Below are 24,026 nucleotides of genomic sequence, written 5' to 3'. Positions count from 1 at the left end.
TCAGGCTCTGCTGGGAACCTTCTTGTTGTTGTCATAGCTGATGCCACCAATGCCCTCCAGGATATTCATGGGCAGAGGGAACACAATGGTGGAATTCTTCTCGGTGGCTACAGTGGTTAAGGTCTGTAGGTAGCGCAGCTGGAGGGCTACGGGGGACTCGGCCAGCACCATCGAGGCCGACTTCAGAGACTTGGAAGCATTCATCTCTCCCTCAGCTGCAAGGACCTAAAACGACAGAAACACACGTTCACAGCAGGGACTGGAGCTTTCTTTTCCTTTGAACCTGTGCCCCAGCTTGGCCACAAGTGTTCTATCTGCTTCTTTGGCAAAGATCAGGGTTTCACATCCTTACGTGGTCAGAGAAACTCAAGGAGATTGCAGGAAGCAGGGAGAGATATTTTACAAATTATAAGCGTCTGGATTTCATTTTCAAACAGAAGTAAAAGTGCTATCTTTAACGCAAAGGATCCTTGGCCAGCCACCCCAGGAATGCTCTTGAACCATGAACCACTCTGGAGCCTCCCTATCCACTGCATTAGTTTTGAGAAAAGTCCGAAATTGAAGGCTTCTAACTGGGTTGTTTTTTTTTTTTTTGTCTTTTTTTTTTTTTAATCACAGGAGAGATTTTGTTTATTCTGTTGCCAACAAAGTCTAATTCTTACAATGCCAGAGCTGTTCCTGGTTCTCCCAGCTCTTTATGGCTAGTGCTGAGTGCCAGTCTGATAACACCCACTGAATCTTTTAAGCACTCTGCTCTCCCCATAGTTCTCAGGTTGCCCACGAACAACCCTGGGGCTGGCACTCAGTTGCCCAATTGGTGGGCGCTTCCTGCCTGTGTGTGAAAGTGATCCCCATGCAACATTGCCAAGTGCCTGCTGGGAAGCTGCTGGAACCTAGCAGACAAACCAGATATGAGTAAGAAATAGGGGCAGAGAAAAACATTCATCAGCTCACAAGCGAGATTCCAAAAAAGGCTTCCCAAAGGGTTCTAATCTGTGGGTTGCTGATATTTCAGGAAACCAATCCACATGGACTTGACAGCTACAGCACCAATGCATTCAGGGACTCTCAGGGCCAGGGTTCACTTACATTTTGTAACCCTAACATGAATTGTATTGCATTACCTTTTTTAATCCAGTAGCATTTAACATCCTAGCACAAGGATGCTCAAGAGACAGGCAGCAAGTTGGCTACATCCCAATCATTAGCTTTATACAAATGTAGGAGCCTGAGCCCACCCCACACTCTGCTTCCCTGCTCTGGAGTGAGGTCTGGGAGTTGGTGTTCTGGATGTGCAGCCGGAGTTGGGCCACACATGGCTAAGTGGCTCCACATGTTGCTGAGCCTCCTCTTGACCTGATACCAGGCTTCCCTGGGGTACACAAAACTGTTCATAACTTTTAATTTCAGGAGACTTCACTGGCAGAAAAATCTTTTCTGATTAAAAAAAATAGCAATAATAATAATTGCAAGCAGTTGACATTGAGGCACAGTGGGCTAAGCTGCCACTTGGGACACTCGCATCTCATACAGAGTGGATTTGAGTCCTGGCTCTCCTGTCCATTCCAGCTCCCTGCTAATGGCATCAGGGAGGCCGCATGGGATAGCTCATGTGGTTGGGTCCCTATCACTCACATGGGAGACCCAGGTGGGGTCCTGGGACCCTAGCTTCATCCTAACCCAGTCCTGGCTACTGTGGGCATTTGGGGAGTGAACCAGTGGATGGAAAACTTTCTCTCTCTCTCTCTCTCTCTCTCTCTCTCTCTCTCTCTTTCTCTCTCTCTCTCTCTGCCTTTCAATTAAAATATGAATAATTAAATAAACTTTAATTGTTAAATAATTGCTAAAGATAGGATTAAGTGTCAAAGAGATCACATAAATAAGACCAGTGTCTGCTGATAATAATTGATAGAATTAAAAAGGAGAGAAAGATCCAACATGGGAAGCAGGATACACAGCAGACTCATAGAGACTCATAGAATAACAAATTCCCTAAACATCACTCTAGCCTCAGAATCAGCCCTTAAGCCATTCAGATCTGCCTAAAAAGCCCATAGAGTATTTCAGGCATGGAACGCCAAGACACTGTGTCAAAAAAAAAAAAAAAAAAAAAAAAGGCCTACATGAAAGATCTCTGTGAGTGAGATTCCAGTGGAAAGAAGGGGCCATCAAAAAAGGAGGTACTTTTCTCTGAAGGGAGGAGAGAACTTCCACTTTGATTATGGCCTTATCTAAATAAGGTCAGAGTTTGTGAACTCAAGAGGCTTCCATAGCCTTGGCAGCTCATGACAAGAGCCTTGGGTGATTACTGATGTCATAAATAAGAGTGTCAATTGTTAAATCAACAAGTGCACTTACTCCCCACATAGGACCTCTGTCCTTAATATGTTGTACTACGAGAATTAACAGTGAAACTAGTCTTCCAACAGTACTTTATGCTTTGTGTGTCTGTGTGGGTGCAAATTGTTGAAATCGTTACTTAGTATAGAACTGATCTTCTGTATATAAAGATAATTAAAAATGAATCAATGAAGAATGGGATGGGAGAGGGAGTAGGAAATGGGATGGTTTGGGGCTGGGAGGGTGGTTATGGGGGAAAAACTACTATAATTGAAAAGTTATACTTTCAAAATTTATATTTATTAAATAAAAGTTTTCCTGATCTTCTGTATATAAAGAGAACTGAAAATGAATCTTGATGTGAATGGGAGAGGGAGCGGGAAAGGGGAGGGTTGCGGGTGGGAGGGAAGTTATAGGGGGGGAATCCATTGTAATCCGTAAGCTGTACTTTGGAAATTTATATTCATTAAATAAAAGTTTAAAATCAATAAATCAATAAATCAATAAATAAAAGTTTTCTATAAAAATAAATAAATAAATAAAAACATAATTGCAAAACCCTGACCTTCAAGCTCTATCCCTGCCTATCCCACACCAGCAGCTCATCGGCCCTCCCCACGTAAACTGGACAGTCCTAACCTTGGCTCGGGCTTCCCGGGTGGCCTCCGCCTCAGCTGCCATGGATCTCTGCAACTGCACAGGAATCCGGACGTCTTTGATTTCCACTCGGGCCACATGGATGCCCCACAGCTCAGTGGCATCATCGAGCAAGGTCTGTTTCCAAATCAAGAGGAAGGACATTGATCAGAAGGCAGAGGCTGCGATGTACGATTCGGACACAGTCAATACCGCGCGATAAATCCTTCGTCTCTTTCTCCTTTCGTAGTCACAGCATGTGGACTGAGATTCTCTTTCCACACTTTCTGATAACTTCCTTGGATTGAAGTGAATCCCATAAAGGATTCAAAAGCAAAACCTGCCAGATCGTCCGCAAACCACCCCTAGGAAGTATCTGACATCCATTCAGATTGGAGCGAATGCCTCACACTTTCTTGTCACCGACATCAAGGAGGCAGCCATGCATGGGTTTCTCAGACACACCCAGGTTTTGTTCTGGCCCTGTCACCTGCTGCTGTGAATACTGGGCCAGTTTCTTACCCTTTCTGGTTCTCAGTTTTCTTACCCATTACAGGTTTCTTTTCAGGACAGTATTGAGGTTTGGACAGAAGACCTCCATGTCTCAGCATCTAACAGTGACCCAACGGACATTATTTACTTTTGGAGATGGTATTCATCTCATTCTGTTTAACCTCTGTCCTGTAGCCAGTTTTAAAAAAAGTAGCAAGGCATATTTTTTTAAAAGCACAAGCAGCCTTAAATCAAAGATATTCTTGTCCTTTGTGAAAATGTAATACCACTGCAGACAACTTGCTGGTGAACCTGAAGGAGGTGATGGGGAAAACACTTTAATAAATGGTAAGATCAGAAGGCAGGTCCCTCCGAAGGGAGGTGTAGAGCCCTGTGCTGCCAAGTGATCCAGTGATCCCTGATCTTTCTGTGGTCCTTGTAGAACCAGGGATCTGGTGAAACCTCATGAGAAGCCTGTGACCTGACCGGGGCTGGGAAACGCTGGAGCTACATCCTTACGGACTGGAGCAGACGCTGAGGAAAACAAATCTCAGATTCCTCGTCCAGCTTACAGAAAGGGGGACCAGAATCAAAACATTACTGATGGGGCCGGCGCCATGGCATAGCAGGTAAAGCCGCTGCCTGCAGTGCCAGCATCCCATATGGGCACCGGTTCGAGTCCCAGCTGCTCCACTTCCTATCCAGCTCTCTGCTATGGCCTGGGAAAGCAATAGCAGATGGCCCAAGTCCTTGGGCCCCTGAACCGATGTGGGAGACCTGGAAGAAGCTCCTGGCTCCTGGCTCTTGGCTTCAGATCGGTGCAGCTCCAGCCATAGCAGCCAGTTGGGGAGTGAACCAGCAGATGAAATCTCTCTCTCTCTCTCCTCTCTCTCCCCTCTCTGTGTAACTATTTATTTATTTATTTATTTGACAGGTAGAGTTATAGACGGTGAGAGAGACAGACAGAGAGAAAGGCCTTCCTTCCATTGGTTCACTCCCCAAATGGCCACTACAGCCGGCGCTGTGCCAATCCGAAGCCAGGAGCCAGGTGCTTCTTCCTGGTCTCCCATGCGGGTGCAGGAGCCCAAGCCCTTGGGCCATCCTCCACTGCCCTCCCGGGCCACAGCAGAGAGCTGGACTGGAAGAGGAGCAACGGGGACTAGAACCTGGCACCCATATGGATTGCTGGCGCATGCCGCAGGCGGAGGATTAGCCAAGTGAGCCACAGCGCTGGCCCAACTCTTTCAAATAAATAAATAAATCTTAAAAAAACATTATTGATTCAAGAAAATACAGAAATATGATTGTGTATAAACCAAGATGTGCAAGAGATGGGGTTATACTTGATATATCCTCATAGATACAATAACTATTATTAATATTGCTATTGATACTGATAGTATGGTAGATCTGTGATTCGTATCAATTGTCTTCTAACTTTCATACTTCTACTGAATGTAGGAATAAATACACACCCTAGGGAATGGGAGCCCTTCTGGAGTCATCTATACTAAAATAAATCTCATCTCTTACTTCTTCAGGAAAAACTACACTACTAATTCATAATTTTGAATTCCAAAGAAAATTGATAAGAATACAATTCCAGCAGCTCTCTTCTCCCACCCAGATATTTAAATATGTACCTTGTGATGATCGATAAATAAAATCGCAAGCTGAAACTCCCCTCTCTGAAGCTCCCCTCATGCATGTGTGCGAGTATGCATGTGTGAGAACACACACATGGGGGGTGCTCTGACTACCACATGATAACCCCGGATCATTGAAATGATTGAAAGCACAGGTTCTTCATTCTTGGAGCCCCTACCTGGATGCTGTGAGCAATCTCTTCCCGCCCTGACAAAATCTGGGACAAAGTCTGTGTCCCTAAGACGTTTCTCAGAGTGGTCTGAGCCAGCAGAAACGTGGCCTGGTGGACATCGTTGACATTAGCCACTGCCGAGACCGCACTGTAGATTCTGTAGTAGACAACTCCATCCACCTGAGTCGTCACGGAGTCTCTGGTGAGGATCTGTAGAGCAAGAAAGGGCAAGCTCACATCGAGTGATGAAATGACAGCCAGCCCAAGAGCCCTCCTCCACAGGACAAATTACTGACCAGACACCTGTCCTCGTGTAAGTGTAACATCTTCATAGTTGACGCCAAAATTCCTGCACAGACATAGCCTGTATCTACCTGTTACTTCACCTTAGAGATGCCTTAACATCGCACAGGCAGAAGCCCTTGGCTGGCAATGGTGAGAGCAGATATTTCCACTCTCAACAGAGTAGTGGAACTTTCTGGGACTCCACCACCTTTTACTTCTAAACAGAGATAGAACATTGTGTTCTTGCTAATCTATTTGCTTCTATTAAGACAAGATATCATGGAAAAAAAAAAAAGACCTAAATGAATGATCTCTGTGAATGAGATCCCAGTGGAAAGAACGGGGCCTTCAAAGAAGGAGGTACCCTTCTCCGAAGGGAGGAGAGAACCTCCACTTTGACTATGACCCTATCGGAACAATATCAAAGTCAGCGAAATCTAAAGGCTTCCATAGCCCTGGCAACTCATGACTAGAGCCCAGGGAGATTACTGACGCCACGAACAGGAGTGTCAAATTGTTAAGTCAGCAACAGGAGTCACTGTGTACTTACACCCCATGCGGGATCTGTCCCTAATGTGTCGTCTAAAGCCAAGTGATGCTAGGACTGGTACTGAAAGAGTATTTTTATACTTTGCGTTTCTGTGTGGGCGCAGACTGATGAGGTCTTTGCTAATTATATACTGAAGTGATCTTCTGTATATAAAGAGAATTGGAAATGAAAAAAAAAAAAAAACAACCTGGTGTTAAAATGGAAATGGCATAGAAAATTAATTATTTTGAAAAAAAAATTATGTAGGATCTCTGTCTTTAATGTGCTGTACATTGCTAATTAATGCTATAATTAGTAATCCAATGGTAGTTTTTTCACTTGATGTTGCTATATGGGCAAAATGTTGAAATCTTTACCTAGTATATACTAAACTGATCTTCTGTATACAAAGAGAATTGAAAATGAATCTTTACATGAATGGAAGGGGAGAGGGAGCGGGAGGGGGGAGGGTTGCGGGCGGGAGGGAAGTTATGGGAGGGGGGAAGCCATTGTAACCCATAAGCTATACTTTGGAAATTTATATTCATTAAATAAAAGTTTAATAAAAAAAAAAAAAAAAAAAAAAAAAGACTTGACGATGCAGTACTTCTTAGAAACCATAGATGGCACCAGAGACCGTGTTTATATTCAAGTAGCAAAAAATGGATTTAGCTTCACAAAGATTCGGCATGAAGATTTTTGTGTGTGGCCAGGTGTTTCGAAGCCAGTGAGAGATTACTGCGTGTATCATGGAACCCAGACCTACAACTGTCCATTATGGAGACAGAAAAGCCCCACTCTAGGTCAGCACACATTGCAAGCGCTTCTCAGCCTGGGCCTGCCTGAATCCAGTCTCTGCTCTACAGTTCCCGATAGCGGCCTGCAGGTGGCACTGTTGGTCCTGATTGCGTTTCCTGAACCAGGGAGAAGGAAATGAAATTTACTCGCAAATGTTGACTTTTTGCCTTCCCTCTTCCTTTGTCCTCCCACATCCTGGGTCCTATTTGGATTTTCTTTTCTTCCTGGATCACTCGGTTCTGACAGGGTGACATTATTATTAGTCACTCGATTCCTCTTCCCTATGGCCCAGTTATTGGTTTGATCATTTGTAGCACTTCAAGTATTAGAAAGAGTGTGGCCTTCTCTCTGTCCCCAGAGCTGTCCTACTCAAACACATCTAAACACACATGCAACTTAAAGTCATAAGCAAAGGGAGTCATGTGGACATCACTGGAGTGAGGACATCATGACATGGCACTTTCTCAGGCCAGGTTCAATTCCGCGGCTCTGTCCAGTGACTTTTCTGCCTCTTCCAGGGATCTGTTTCCTCCTCCATTCCAGCTCTCCTGACAGTTGCAAGTTTTCTCTCGGAACTTCTCCCACCCTGGGTCGTTCCAAGTCTTCAATTCTACCCTTGCACTTGGCTTCCTCCTCATTTTTCAAAAGTTTCAGAAACCACCTTGGTCAATTAAGTAGGTTTTTGGGGTAAGTCAGTGCATTGTCCACCTTATATTTGAAAACATTCTGTAAGGTTTCAGTTGTCAGTGTAATGGGGGAGATAGGTTTGATTAAAAATGCAAGGGATCTTCAAAAAGTTTATAGAAAATGTGTATTAAAACTATAGATGGACTTCAAAGTAAACTTTTATTTCTGTTTTCTGCACAACTTTTTGAAGTACCCTCCTACCTTCACCCAGCATTACCTCTTGTGGAGGAATGTTGCACGTAACTGTTCGGAGATCAACTTTGACAAACACATCTATGCAGGGCAGGATCAGAATCAAACCTACAAAGGAGAAAAGGAGTTTGAAATTCCACTCCACTGAAAACAGTCACAACAAGTGTTTTCCTAGCTACATGGCTCATCATTACCATGGGCTGGCTCATCCTGCCCTTCATGTGATCATCAGTGTGTACACATACGGCTGTGGGAACAATGATGTTCATCTACTGGTCAGCAACTAAAGAAAGGGTGTTGGTTACCTGCGAATTAAGGTCTTTTATAAGGAACTAAAGATTTAATTCTTTAGATTTTATTTTTAAAACATTCAAATTATGCTATCCAAGTGTTTGATCTGACATTAATTAAAGACAATATTTTGTAAGTTCATTTTTCTATAATAAAGATTTTTTTTTATAGATTCAAGAAATATAAACTTTTGGCCTGGAATTCCAGTGTCTGGCAACATTCTCAGTGGCCTCCAACAATACCAAAGGAATATTGATTAAACTGTCCGCAGGACCTTAGATTCCCTGAAACCAGTGTATTATGGAACTCAGGGCTTCTCAATAGCCACGTTCTGGTTTGAGGACAACAGCATTCCCCCGTTGAGAACACTTTCTCTTCTTCCCGAGCTGGGGAAGCGTTAGAGCTGGGTAGCCGGGGAAGGATGAGTACAGGCGCCCTGTTAGTCTTTAGCATTAGCCCGAGAATGTTCTTTTTTCACTGGAAAAGTTACGCTCCAGCAAGATGCAGACACTAATCCATTTCTGTTTACAGGATTATTGTCCCAGCTTTCTTTCTTTTCTTTTTCTTTCTTTTTTTTTTTGGGGGGGGGGGGGCCAGGTAAATGATCGTCCTCTTTTTATATTTGCAATATGAAATAGAAGCTCAGCACGGACACACACACTCATGCTAGCCTGGGTGTAGGGAGGGGAACAAGGCCCCTTGGCAGCAGGACAAACCCCAGGCCCCCAGGGTGCAGGGCATCCCAGCCAACAGATTCAGGGCCTCTAAGGAGGTTACCGGGGAGGCCCCTGCTCCCCAAGGCCAGGTCCCTGGGTGGAAGTGCAGGGTCTGGGTGAAGGTACTGCCCCCTCCTCAGGCCCCAGTGCCAACAGCCCTCAAGGTGGGTTTTTGAAGTAGACATGATTTTCATTTTGAGTATCATGGAAAAGACTGATAGTTTAAGTAGAAAACAATGTGAAGGTGCTTTCTTTCAGTCTCTAAACCTTCCTGAGATTTGTGATCAGAACTACCACTCAATTTACTTTGGTTTTTTTAGTTTTAAATTATATGTATTTCATAAATACAACATTATATACATAGCAATTCTCCCCATCATAGCCTCCCTCCCACCCAGTCTCCCTCCCCCTTCCTGCTCCCTCTCCTGTTTTATCCGAGAAAGAAAAATAAAAAGAAAGAAAAAGAAAAAAAGAATGGAGTAAAGCAAACTAAGAGACATGTTCCTCAACATTCTATACAAGGGCTGATCTATGTTGTTGCTTCTTGAAGTTGATTTTGGGTTTTGTTTGTTTGTTTGTTTGTTTTTTGTGCCCAGTCACTGGGTTAAGATCACAGCCCTGGGAAATAGAATTGTGTCAGCCCAGCTACTTAGGAGCCTCATAATCAGGGAACATTCGCCTAACTTTTCTGAGCTCTGCTTTCCTAATAAATATAAGATGGTAGTGACAATTAAAGCATGATTCAACATAATAGCGAAATAAATTACTAAAGGCAGCACTAGATGAGGTTTTCCATTAGCAATTTGGCTTGTTTCCCTCTCGGTAACTTGCTCACTCTAGAGACATGAATGACGAGAGTTGTTGTCATCCTGGGACACTTAGTGGTGAAATCTTCTGGGAAAGCACATTTGAAAATGATATCTTTCTCCCTGTTCTCCATGTTACCACTCTTCTGCCTCACTCGGCTCCAGTTTTATTTTAACTTAGATCCCTCACAGGGGGATTGCAACACTTCTGTTTGACAGGTTCATAAGAACATCCATCCATGATAAATAAATCTTGTGCTCTCTTAGGTCTTTTCTGAAACTAGAGAGGTAAGCTTATACTACTTGGAATGGCCAAACCTACTTCACCAACCTGTTTTGAAGTTTCTCATATTTTTTTTTTCAGGTTACAGGTATCTGGGTACCTACCATGGTTCACAACCAAGTGCAAAGCACACAGAGTATGACCACAGATAGAAAGTTCTTGCCACCAGAGCTCCAAATACAGTCGGAGAGAGAACAATTTTATTCAACCATAATATGGAGCAGAAAACAAGTATTGTCAGAGAGCCGTAGCTAATAACCATTGTTTCTGAGATTATAGGTTTTTTAAATTCCTAATTATTTAATTGTGTTTTATTTGAAAGGCTGAAAGACAGAGAGAGGGAGATAGAGAGACAGTGAGAGATCTTCCATTAATTGGTTTACTCCCCGTATGCCCACAATAGCAAGCGCTGAGCCAGGCTGAAACCAGGAGCTGGGAACTCATTCTGAGTCTATTCTTTGAGTGGTAGGGACCAAACTCCTTGTCTATCACCTGCTGCCTCCTAAGGTGTGCATGTTATCAAGAAGCTGGAAATGGGGGCTGGCGTTGTGGCATAATTGGTAAAGCTGCCACCTTTTGGTGGCATTTGGGCAACGGGTTGTGGCCTGGCTGCTCCACTTCTGATCCAGCTCCCTAATAATGTCCTGGGAAAAGCAGCAGAGGATGGCCCAAGTGTTTGGACCCTTTTCACCCATATTGGAGACCTGGATGAAGCTTCTGACCACTGGATTTGGCCTGGCCCAGCCATGACTTAAGGCTATCTGGGGAGTGAGACAATGGATGGAAGCATTCTCTCGCGCGTGCGCTCTGTGTGTGTGTGTGTGTGTGTAACTCTTTCAAATAAATAAGTAACTTTTACAAAAAAAAAAAAAAAAAAGCTGGAATTGGGAGTGGGGCCGGAACTCAAATCCAGGCCCTTCGATATGGCAAAGAGATGCACCAAGCAGCATCTTAACTGCGGTGCCGAAAGCACACCCCTAAGATCCTGTTTTGATAGCATTTCCCTTCGAGAACATTTGAATTAGCTTTATAAATTGGCCATTTTTGTGAATCAAAACAAACCTCGCAATTTCATACTAAATATGCACTGGGAGAAGTTACCAGTATTAAATCAAGATCTTGTTTCCAGGGAGTTTTAGCATCAACACCTCCACCCTTGGTCAAATAAAAGAAGCCCCATCCTTGAATGAAGTGACCTATTTAGAACATTTTTTCCTTCCAAGGTTGTAGAGAGAAGGAAACAACCTACATTAGGTGTTGTAATACCTAAAGCCACCTACAAAGCTAATCTTAAATAAATCATCAAGCCTATGTTGGCTTCAGATTTCTTATTTTCAGCACCAGGGTAACTGACACAAGAAGTTGGCAGCAGTTTTCCGCTCTATCTCTCTATTAATTCAGTTGCCACAAGAAGAAATTATCTTTTGCTTTTCTGTTAGCAAAGAGTGAGAAGCAAAGTCAGCTTCCTGAGTACTGCACCTGGGTAAGTCAGTGGCTTACAGTGGTCATTTACTATTTCCATCCATTCTTATGGCATTCGCTTAGAGGTTCTCGTAATAAGTGACATCCAACCAACCTAACCAGAGTCACCCTTTGCTCAAATTCACTGGACTCCTCAGAAAGACAGAGAGCGGAAATGGGTTCAGATTTTCACTCTCAAACTAGGGGGTATGCCCATTAACAGAGCTCTGGCTTCCAGTTCTGCTTGGCTTCCCAGCGATGCACAGTGCCAGGGAAAATATTGGCAGCGATAGCACTAGGAAGGTGCCCATTGTCTTGGTCTGGGGCAACCATGATGTCTTACCTGGCCCTTTGGCTTTGTCAGCTTGGATGCGTCCCAGCCGGAACACGACAGCACGTTCATACTCCTTAATGATCTAAGAGATTGAGGGAGAGCGTTTAGTCTGAATGGGTCATCAGCTCACATGGAGAGTCCCATTGACTTCCCAGGGTATTACCTTCAAGCACATCCATATGGAGATGGGGAAGGTGATGATCAACAACAGGAAAGACAGTGTAAACAGAATCCAGCCACACACACCGAGCCGTTTGCTGTTGATGCCTAGAAAAGGAGAAGGTGGCAGGTCTGTAGTCAACGTGATTCTTAGAAAACCGCTCGGGTGTGTGAGTGAGCCAACTGGCTAGGTAGCTCCAAGCCTGATATGTCAGAGCTTCTACCTATCCCAACCTCACAAACAGTCTCACACATACACACATACACACACACACAGGTCTTTAGAAATTAAAATTGACCGGTCCCATGGGGCAGGCACTGTGGCACAGTTGGTTAATGCCTTAGACTGAGGCGCTGGCATCCCTTATGAGAGCCAGTTCTAGACCTAGCTGCTCCTCTTCCAATCTAGCTCTCTGCCACGGCCTGGGAAAGCAGTAGAAGATGGCCCAAGTCCTTGGGCCCCTGCACCCACGTAAGAAACCCAGAAGAAGCTCCTGGCTCCTGGTTTCAGATCGGCGCAACTCCAGCCATTGCAGCCATCTGGGGAATGAAACAGTGGATGGAGGATCTCTCTCTCTCTCTGCCTCTACCTTTCTCTATAATTCTGTCTTTCAAATAAATAAATCTTTTTTAAAAAATGGACCTGTCCTGCCCAAGAAACACCTCATAGCAATCAGCAGCAATAATAATTATTGCATTTGTATAGAGCTATCATGATTTAATATTTTCTTTTTTTAAAGATTTTATTTATTTGAAAGGCAGAGTTAGAGAGAGAGAGAGAGAGAGAGAGAGAGAGAGAGAGATCTTCCATCTGCTGGTTTACTCCCCAAATGGCCACAACTGCCACTGCTAGGCCAGGCTGAAGCCAGAATCCAGGAGCTTCTTCCGGGTTTCCCACGTGGGTGCAGTGGCCCAAGTACTTCAGCAATCCTCTGCTGCTTTCCAAGCACATTAGCAGAGAGTTGGATAGGAAGTAGAGCAGCTGGTACTTGAACCAGCATCCATATGAGATGCCTATCCTGTAGACAGTGGCTTAACCCATTACGTCACAGTGCCAGTCCCATGGTTTAACATTTTTTAAAACACATAAAACAGCATCTCTCAAAATGTGATCCAAGGAATCATCAGATTCCAGGCCCTGTGAATTCTCCAGGTGAAATTCTAAGCCACATCCATGGCAGGTAGGTAAGTAGATATGTAGGTAGGCAGGTACTATTATCCCCAGACTGAGACGGTGTGGCACATGGTGAAACATTTTAAAGAATCCTTGGATAGGAATCTTGCTGTGAGTTCTCCTTACTTACTAGCTCTGTGGCCTTAAACAAATCACTCAATCTCTTTGAGTCTCCATTTGTTCACCTATAGGAGGGGAACAGAAGTTACCTAACTTAGAAGATTGGATAAGAATTAAAAGATATTACTTTTACATGGTTCCTGGCCTGTAAACTAGCAACTATGTTAGTAAATATGTATTTTTATTATTATTTTTATTTTACAGATGGGTAGGTATTATAGATACTTCTTTGTAGACCTTGATATTTGACATTTCTGACTTTTTATGAAATTTTATTATCAACTCTCATCAGGATAGATTTATTTTCACTATTCACACAATACAATAGCAATAGCATTTAGCTGGGTGATTGCCTTATTATAAGATGAGTTTGAGTCCAAATCCTACCTCAACCACCTAAAATTATATACTTGTTTCATACTAATTACTTAGCTTCTCAACTCTCAAGAATCTTGTTTGCAAAACATGCAGATCTGGTTAGCTGTTTTATGTCAGAATTATTTATATCCACCATTTTACCTAATTGTAATTCTTTAGTCTTGTTCTTCCATGACAACAACCCTGTCCTAAATCCCACATTCACTCAATTGATTCACATTCTTCAGCCGAACACTAAACTCATTATATCTACCACATATCTCTACCCAGGGACTCCTACAAACACCATCTTCTCTCTGTATGTCAGTTGATGCCTTAATCACCCACCCTATGGTTCAGGCTAGAGACCAGGGTCACCATTGCTTCTTCCCTGTTCAACTAGAGAAGTCACTAAATCTAAAAGATGCCACCTCAATTCCCCTCCCAACTTGTTTCTAATTATTTGGTATCTAAGTCACATTTATGAATATCTAGGAAAGTTCTAGGCTTTGGATCTTATAAATAATGCTATGAAGAATGCTGTTAAAAGTGGTTTTTGTTCACATGTTTGGGATTAATTCCTGGTGGCGATATGTTAAGTCAAAGGAATTAGTATTTATAATTTCGATAATTATAACCTATACTCTCACCTACACTCTCACCAGCAGCCTAAGCAAGTGCTTATCTCACAGAGAAAATCCCCCTGACCGGCAGGCACTCCACTGAAGTCTCAGCAAGTCTTTGCATCATTCCACACATGCTTGAGGCATGGCTCCATTAGGTATTAAACACACTGAGATGGAAAAGAAACGAGACATGATTAATCCTCCAAGATTTACACCTGAGTATTAGAATCACCCAGGCCACTGCTTCTCTGAGAATTGGTGGAGCCTAGGGGTGTCATTAGCTGGTTAACGTGGGGCTGTGGGTACTGATGCAGCTTCCCTGCAGGCTCCCCAGCTCAGCCTAGTGAGCAGGCACAGCTCTGGGGGGCAGAAGGCAGTGGGTGTGGGCCACAAAGCTTCCAGTGATGCAAATCTTTTTTTAAAAAAATTTATTTTATTTATTTGAAAGGCAAAGTTACAGAGAGAGAAGGTGAGAGAAAGAGAAAGAGAGAGAGAGAGATCTTCTATCCTCTAGTTTACTCCCCAAATGGCTGCAATGGCCAGGGCCAGGACAGGTCAAAGCCAGGAGCCAGGAGCTTCTCCTTGGTCTCCCACATGGATGCAGGGACCATCTTCCACTGCTTTCCCAGGCACATCAGCATGGAGCTAGATTGGGAGTTGAGCAGCTGGGACTCGATCTGGCACTCATACAGGATGCTGGCATTGCAGGCGGCAGCTTAAATTGTTACGCCACAACGCTGGACCCAGTGGTGTAAATCTTTGAGGTATCCTTTCTTCTCCTTGCAACTCCCTTCTCCATCACCATCACAGCAAGTTAAAACCAGGGTGCCAGGCTGAAGCTTAGATTTGAACATAAGAGTTCTAATTAGAATGCTATGCTGGGGTCGTATTACAAAGTAACCAGAAATTTCCCATACTGATGTTAATGTAGCTTACACAAGGCTCCAGCTAAAGCCCTCCCTTGAGGCTGAAAGAATGATGGAAGAAATAATGTGGTGGCTGGCGCCGTGGCTTAACAAGCTAATCCTCTGCCTTGCGGCGCCGGCACACCGGGTTCTAGTCCCGGTTGGGGCACCAGATTCTATCCCGGTTGCCCCTCTTCCAGGCCAGCTCTCTGCTATGGCCTGGGAAGGCAGTGGAGGATGGCCCAAGTGTTTGGGCCCTGCACCCGCATGGGAGACCAAGAGAAGCACCTGGCTCCTGGCTTCGGATCAGCGCGATGCACCGGCCGCAGCGGCCATTGGAGGGTGAACCAAAGGCAAAAAGGAAGACCTTTCTCTCTGTCTCTCTCACTAGCCACTCTGCCTGTCACAAAAAAGAAAAAAAAGAAAGAAAGAAAGAAAGAAAGAAAGAAAGAAAGAAAGAAAGAAAGAAAGAAAGAAAGAAAGAAAGAAAGAAAGAAGAATGTGGCACCACCTCTTTGCTGGGCACTAAGTTCCACTAACATGTACTGCATGGGCAATTGTCACCTAACCATAAAACCACTGCCACATGCTTACTTCCTGGTAGAGAAATGGATTTTGCCACCCCACCCCCAACAAATTGCCCTGTGCTGGAGCTGGGGTCTCAAAGGAGAATACAATGTGAACTTATCATGGAGGGTTCAAGCATTGGAGAAGAAAGACAATAGAGTTAGAAGGATTAGTAGAGTCAGCATTCCACTGCACTTATGTCTAAGAAGTGTACAGCTAGAGAAATAAGTGGCAGCTATGTCCAGCATGTGGTGGTGACAAAGAACATCACAATGTTTGATTGACACCTTTCCTTCAATCTGCAAAGGGAAAGAAAGGTGGAGCCATAACCTCTGGCACCTGAAGCCCAGAGCCACTGGCACTGTGGAGAAGGACTCAACTAGGTCAGCTGGAAGGACTCTGGAGATAACCAAGGCCAACCATTCACTTCGCAGCTTTAAAACGTCTGAGTTCTTGCTGTCATCATCATCTTATTCTCCCTTTCATTAACGTGGCAGTCACCAATTCCACAAGCCGACAGTCAGTCACATCTACCTTTACTGATTTAGACAGTCATGCAAAACCCAGCTACAACTGTAAAGGAGTTCCCCAGGGCTTTGTGCCTGGTGCTAAGATACCCTTTGGACCTCTGGAGACTTAAATGCCCTCTAGGACAGGGGCAAATGCTCCAAGCAAGATTGGGTTCTTGTGGAGACCAGGAAGTAGGGAAGAACATTCCAAATATTCCAACTTAGATGCATTAGAAGCAGAAATGAATTACAGTAAGTAAAACAGGCTACATGACTTGGTTGCCTATATAGTTGCTGGCTTGGTCATCAGTATTTACATATTAGATCAATCCCACTTACAGTTTTTGACCAGAGATTTGTGTTTCACAAATGGTCGTGTCCTTTCTTTCTTAGCAGATATAGCTGTTTAGGTAGTTGGACATTATTTTCAGACATCAAAGAAGAATGATGTACATGGCACATCAGGGAATTGAAAGTTACAACTACAATGAGGCACTAATATATTGTTACCAGAGTATCAAACACTAAAGAACGACATTACCACATTTTAGCCAGATTGTGAAACAACTGAAACTCCAAGGAATGCTGTTAGAAGTGCAAATTGGTTCAATCACCAGAAAAACTCTTTGGATGTATCTACACATACTTTATGACTCCAACTTCAACTTTTAAGTAGTATCTATGATGTATGAGTACTGAGAAAAGTGGAAAACATGTCCAAGAATGTTCTTTACCATTTTATTCATAAAAGCCAAGAGATGAAGGAAAAGTCACCTGAATCTATTAAAAGTAGAATGGATAAACAGAGCTGCAGATACATTTTTAAATTTTTTATTTATGCATATTCATTTTATTTGAAAGCAGAGAGAGAGTGAGGAGAGCGACAATCCAGTCGTTTACTCTCCAGATGCCCAAACAGCCAGGATTAGGCCAGTACAAAGTCAGGATCTTAGAACTCCCCCACATAGTGGCAAAGCCCAGAGTACTTGAACCACAATGTGTGGCATCCTGGGGTGTGCATTAACAGGAAGGTGGATCAGAAGCTGAGTAGCTAGTCCTCTACCATGAACTCCAATATGGTATGCTACCATCCCAAGTGATAAGTTAATTGCTGTGCCATATGCCTGCCCCAAGTTGTGGAATATTTATACAATTAATATTACCCAGGAAGAAAAAAGACAAAATTATTGCTATAATCAAAGTACAGATGAATACAATTTGCTCTAAAATATGCCAGACACAAAAGTAAATACTTTTGATTTCATGCATACTGTGTGATCTGAGTTACATGAATTCACTAAAAAGAAGTAAGAATATTATGTTTGGTGTCAGAGTCGTGGCTCTCTAGGTATTGGGGTTTGTGGTATTCATGAGGAAGGAACATGAATGAGTCTTCTGGGGTGTTGGAAGTGTCCCATGTGTTTATCTGGGTAATGATTGCACAGACTTACATATGTTCATCTGGGTAATGGTTCCATAGATTTCACTATGGAAATAAGTAAGAATCAAAAAATGAGAAAAGCCAAGGTTATTTATTCAGAACTCGCTAAAATAAGAGAGTCCTGTACCATCATTTTGACAGAGGCTCAAAGGGAGCAGAGGTGAGAAAGGCATGGGCAAAGGGAGGGCTTCTGGTGTGCTTGACTGGCGCTCCTTTTCCTGGGAGGCTGCAGGTGGGCTACCCCAGAGTGGGGCATCCTATGGCATTGGCTAGGTGGCACATTTGATTTTCCCTGGTTGGACCTAAGTTAGAACTGGGGGGAAAATTAGGGAAGCTGTTAGTTATTAATCAAGTCCTGACTTCTGGGCTGATTGTTGACCAGTTTGGTTTCCTGGGTTCTTATTAGAGGTAGCATTCTGGCTTCTTACAAGTCTGCCTTACAGCAGGCTGGCTTCCTGAGTTGTGTAGAACAGGAAAGAGTTTGTTTGCCTTAGCAACTCGTTGTAAGTTGTGGGTAAAAACTTTGAAGGTACTTCAAAAAGTTGAAAGTGGAATTAAAATATAAGTTTATTTTTGGTGTAAAAAATATGAAATGCATACAGTTTTTCATAATTCACATTTCTATGAACCCTTATGGTGGAGAGAGAGAAACAGATGGAAAGATTTCCATCCACTGGTTTGCACCCCAAGCCCACAACAGCCCCTGGCTGGGCGAATCCAGAGTTCCTTTATAGGTGGTAGGAACCCCATCAATGATCCATCACCACTGCCTCTCAGGGTCTATGTTAGCAGAAAGCAGACTCAGGAACGGAGCTGGGTATTGAACTCGGGCACTCTGATATGGGGTGTGGCATCTTAACCTTGGCCAAGCACTTGATCTTTGTGAATGTTTTGAAAGCCTCTCATATATTTTTGTGCATTGTATTGCTATTGTTTTGTCATATGTTTAGTCTCTCAAGCTAAGCACTTCAGACTTGTGCACTGTCAAATCAATTATTCAAGTGGAGACCAGAGTATGGAAGGTAGCCTTGGAGAGGAAAACTCCCTCCTTACTCTGATTCACAGAAAGAGAAGGGTGAGGAAAGCGCTGAGCAAAGCCAGCTTGTGTGCAGAGCAGGGATAGAAAGCCCTGGCCCTGTGGTCTGGGTCAGTCAGCTACACATCCTAATCCAGACACCTCACTTCAAGGCTGGATGGCATCTCACAGGTAAGTAGCCTGCTCAGCTCTTAGTTTCATCTCCTAATGATGGTAATAGCTGGTTATAAGGGTTAGATAAATTAATACATGCAATGGAACCACTAGCCACAGCATGAGGCCCTCTGGCTAGCCTGGCAACTCCCCAGGGTTTGCCTATTGCCCTGCTCTGACCAAGATTGCCTACAGCTCACTCCAGCTCCAACAAGTTTTTTCCTGACTGGAGGACGCTGAGGCCCTTTCCTGTGCCATTCTCTTTAGAAAACTGATCATTGTACAGTCTTTCTCTGTCCCTTCAAGATTCTAAATCCTTTAAAAAAAAAAAAAAAAAAAAAAAAACCTCTTGCTGGTTTCACAACCCAGGACTATCTTTCTCAAGGATTTGCAGACTATTCTCAGAGTATAAACATCAAAGAGAGTGCCCCTATCTCCCCTTCCTGTGGGAATCAAAGGCCTAGTTACAGTGGGCACCTTTCTTTTGGTGGTGAAACTCCTGCTTGTCAAAAGATCTGGGAAATAAACCAATAAACACGCAGCCTATGACCTCCCACTAAGGTCCTCCAGTACCAACCTTTTTTAAAATCCACTGCCTCTGGAAAGCCAAGACACCATGAAAAAAAAAATGTTTTACATGAAGGATCTCTGTGAGTGAGACCCCTGCAGAAAGAAGTGGCCATCAAAGACGGATGTACTTTTTTCTGAAAGGAGGAGAGAACTTCCACTTGGCTTATGGCCTTGTCTAAATACTTACCGTCTCAGTTTGTGGATTCAAAAGGCTTCCATAGCCTAGGCAGCTCATGTCAAGAGCCTCTGGTGGCCACTGACATCATACATAAGAGTCTTAATTGTCAAATTATCAACAGGAGTCACTGTGCACTAACTCCCCACCAGGACTTCTGTCCTCATTGAGTTGTATTATGAGAGTTAATTGTAAAACTGTTCTCAACAGTTTGTGTATGTGTGTGCGAATTGTTGGTCTTGTGTGTAGAAAGTTAATTGAAAATGAATGTTAATGGAGGATGGGACTGGCAAGGGGAAAGGGAGGAGGTGGAGAGGTAGGAGTGTGGCTGGGAGGACGGGTATGGTGGGAAGAATAACTATAATCCTAAAGTTGTACTTGTGAAATCTGTATTCCTTAAAAATAAATGAGTTGAGCTCCGACAGAGCTCTCTTCTCTCTCACCTATTGCCTTCAGTAAAGTGTTCCTTGCCTGTTTAACTGTGTTCCATACAAGTTTTGCTTTGATAATTTATGTATTATTTTGTCGTGTTGTTTTTGTTTCTTTGTTTACCAAATAGGATTTTAACATTGTGGATGATGATTCCTTTACATGTGCAAGAACAAAAATTTTTTTAAATTTTTAAAAAATATTTATTTATTTATTTGAAAGGCAGAGCAACAGAGAAGCAGAGGCAGAGAAAGAAAGGGAGGTCATCTATCGATCAGTTCACTCCCCAAATGGCTGAACAGCCAGAACTGGGCCTATCAGAAGCCGGGAGCCAGGAGCCTCCTCCCGGTTTCCCACACAGGCACAGGGGCCCAAGGACTTGGGCCATCTTCCACTGCTTTCCCAGACCACAGCAGAGAGCTAGGTCAGAAATGGAGCAGCTGGGACTTGAACCAGCACCCACAGGGAGCACCAGCACTTCAGGCGGCAGCCTGACCCACTACGCCACAGTATCAGCCCCAAGAACAAAATTTTTTATTTTTTTCACGAGGCAAAGAGACAGAGAGAAAGATAATAGGACTGGGAGATAAACAGCTCCCAACCCCTGGATCACTCTTCAAATGCCTGCAACAGCTGAGGCTGGATCCGAAGCCAGCCTCAATTAAAGTCTCCCATAGTTCAATTCACCCTCATGGGTGGCAGGAACCCAGTTAATCGAGCCATCACGTGCTGCAGTTCTGCATTGGCAAGAAGCTGGAATTGGGAGTTGGAGCTGGGTATCTAAGTCAGGCACTGCAATATGGGACACAGAGGTCTATACTGGCAACGTAACTGTTAGGCCAAATGCCCACCCCATGAGCTGAATTTTCATCAACATAGGAAGCCTCTAGATTCCCTGAGGGTTTCCACCTCTTAAAGGAATCTGGCCACTGACATCACAGGCTCTCTCAGTTAACCCTTGGAGCCTTAAAAGAAATAGAGATGCCAGGGCTTTGGAGCAGAACCACTCCTGGAAGCACAAAATTCCATAACCTTATAAGGTTTCTAAAGGACCAGATTCATGTTCCTGCTCCAGAATGATGATCTGTGCTTAGTCATTACATGAATTTTACAGCAAATCACCTTCTGGGAGTTCCTTTTTCCTGTTCACTTTTTTTTCCCAGAAATATTTAAAACATATTTGAAATAGAACATTTAAGAAGCCATGCACTAACAGTGCAGGGAGAAAAGCCACCAAAGGCCTCATGCATCTTTGCACCTTGGCACAGGCTTTTGTGCCCCTACATCTATTTTGAATCCCACATCCTCCTGTCACCCAATCACAGAGCTCGGCTCAAATGTCACCCTTGTCCTGTAGAGAGATTTTTCTCTAACTCCAAACCCCACCTTTGGGTGCTCCTCTGTGGAGTGTTTAATACACCCTCTATCATCACTTTTTGCAGGACATTGTAGTTTTTAGGTAACTTTTGTGTCTTCCTCATATGTTCCCAGTGCTCTGAGAGCAGGTATTTTATTTGTATGTTTCCACCTCCTGATCCCCAGCAGACGCTGAATGAGTGGTGTGAATGGTTCACTTTTAAACACTTGGGCATCAGAATGATGCTCAGCCATGCAAAGTTCTTGTCTGGAATAATGATCCGATAAGCAAGATTCTGTTTGCTTGAAGACAGTCCAGCCCTGGTCATGGCCACAGTTTGGGAAGTGAACCATTGCATAGAAGATTCTCTCTCTCTCTCTCTCTCTCTCTCTCTCTCTCTCTCTCTCTCTCACACACACACACACACACACACACTCTCTCTCTCTCACATCCATTGTTATCATCACTTTTGGGACCTTCAATAACTCTTTTTTTTTTAAATTTTCCAAGAGTCAGTTTTCTCATTTGTACAATGAAATTATAGAAGGATCTACCTCCACACTATTGTAAGATTTAAAAAGATAATGGAGGACCAGTGCTGGGGCACAGCGGGTAAAGCCACCACCTGCAGTGCCAGCATCCAATATGAGCACTGGTTTGAGTCCCAGTGGCTCCACTTCCAATCCAGCTCTCTGCTATGGCCTGGGAAAGCAGTAGAAGATGGCCCAAGTCCTTGGACCCCTGCATCCATGTGGGTATACCCAGAGGAAGTTCCTGGCTCCTGATCGGCACAGCTCTGGCCATTGCGGCCATTTGGAGAGTGGGCCAGTGGATGGAAGATCTCTCCTTGTCTCTCTGCCTCTGCCTTTGTAATTCTGCCTTCCAAATAAATGAATAAATCTTAAAAAACAAGATAATGCAAGCCTTATGATACATAATGGTCATTAATGTTAAGGCAAGTATTTTGGTCTATGTTTTCTTTTTCTCAACTTCTCCCCATTGATCAAACATGATAGAACTCAAAGCAAGCAAGTTTTCCTTTGAATCATAGCATCATCAGATGACCAGTGAAGAAAAGCCATGCTCCTCAGTATATCTTTGTTATTCAATACAAAAAGAATGCAAAGGTAAATACCAATTCTATCGAAAAAGAGCAAACTGCTGTGCAAGAAGCAAATAAAATCAACGTAAGTGATGAATCCAAAACAAATTTGGGAGCCAAATGATATTGAAGCTGATTCAGCACATCTATCCCATGCTTCCTCTGTAACTCTCTATAATGCTACTACTCCTGCCTTGCTTTGGCGTGTATAAAATAAGCTTAATACATGAAAATGGAACTTACCCACTAAATTATCTTTATCCTGCTTCTCAGGGGAAGACACCCCAGAATCCATCTCATTCTTGAGAAGCTGTTACACTGGGCAGATCTTCATGGGTGTGGAGCCAGGCAGTCACCCAGGCGTGCCTGGAAGGCAGAGGAGGAGAAAGACAGTGTGAGGAGTAAGAGAGACTCCTTCTGTGGAGTCAGCACCCTGAGGAGAAGTTGCCCTGGTGAAGGACGCCTGATAACATAAACAAAAGCACTTCCTTCAGGAGCTCAGCCTGCCTTTGTGGACAGATAAAATTCAAAAGAATATGCTGTTGCTTCCTGTAGAATGTCACTATGTGAAGTTGGTATTGAATAGCTTTCAGAAAACACTTATTTGTACCTAGTGTCATTTGTTCACCACAGTGAACTCTCCAACATACAGGACATCTTCCTTAGGTGTCAGAGGAGGAAAGTTAATCCAACTCATTCTGTCTTTGTGAGCTTTTGAGACATGAATTTGATCACATTATCATCTTGCTTAAAATAATCGAAGATTCCCAACTGTTAGCATGGTAAAAACTAAAACCTGGAGTGTCTTGCATCATAGTGCTGGACTCCCTCCCTCCCTGTCCAGCCTCAGTCACTGGACAGCCACTCACTCACACTAAGTTCTTCTACAGCTTTTTGTGTCCTCCTGCCACAGGCCCTTTGCACTTGATAGCATCTGTATAATTAATTGTCTTGTGCCTATTTCTTCCTCTAGTCAAGGAATTAGCAAACATGCCAGCCAACATGGTCCACCACCTGTTTTATTTTTTTTTTAAATCAAGTGTTACTGAAAGACAGCCATGCCCATTTGTTTCTGAATTGTCTGTGGCCACATTTGCACTATACTTGCATAGTTTAGTACTTGTGATTAAAATTCTATAACCAGCAAAGCTTAATTATCTACTATCTCTCCTTTTACAGAAAAGTTTGCTGAGCCCACCTTCCACTGTATATTTCCATGAGGGAAGTGACTAAGTCTGATATTACTTACTGTTGCATCTTCAGCATTTAGCACAATGCAAGCACAAAGTAGATTTTCAACAGAGGCCTGCCAGATGAATGATTGAATAGTTATCAATGACATTAGCTCACAAATGATAAAACTCTTTTTTGAAACCAGCTCCTTGTCTCCTGTCCCAGGACTCCTTCTTTTACCACACTACATGAAATAAAGGTCAATTTTGATCCTATCCCAATACTAAGAACACTAATTTTCTGGTGTTCCTTTCTCTTGTATCAATGGCCCAACAATATTTTGCTTTTCTTTGTGTGGAAACCAAACAATACAAAACAAACTGATTTCTCCCCGGTCATCATCTGTTTCCTAGCTTTCCTTCTCCTAATCACCTGGTTATTTTCTTTTTAGCAACTGAATTTTAAACAAATTTCTTAGGTTGGGGTGGGAATTTGCCTTAGGGG

General features: G+C 43.4%; 1 protein-coding gene across 1 annotated transcript; it reads right to left on the bottom strand.

Annotated features, from left to right (window-relative positions):
• STOML3 (stomatin like 3) lies at positions 1 to 22,644 on the bottom strand. The gene is made up of 7 exons (XM_062195174.1): positions 22,593 to 22,644; positions 11,833 to 11,960; positions 11,679 to 11,751; positions 7,804 to 7,886; positions 5,294 to 5,497; positions 2,980 to 3,114; positions 1 to 225 (listed from the first exon to the last, which is right to left on the bottom strand). Exons 1-7 carry the CDS (start codon positions 22,642 to 22,644, stop codon positions 1 to 3), a joined length of 900 nt encoding a protein of 299 aa, XP_062051158.1.
• Between the last annotated feature and the right edge of the window lie 1,382 nt (positions 22,645 to 24,026).

Source organism: Lepus europaeus, chromosome 6 (assembly GCF_033115175.1).
Source record: "Lepus europaeus isolate LE1 chromosome 6, mLepTim1.pri, whole genome shotgun sequence".
In the NCBI taxonomy this organism is placed as follows: domain Eukaryota; kingdom Metazoa; phylum Chordata; class Mammalia; order Lagomorpha; family Leporidae; genus Lepus; species Lepus europaeus.
Note: the sequence above shows the minus strand (reverse complement) of the source record. Positions and strands in the feature narration are given on the sequence as shown.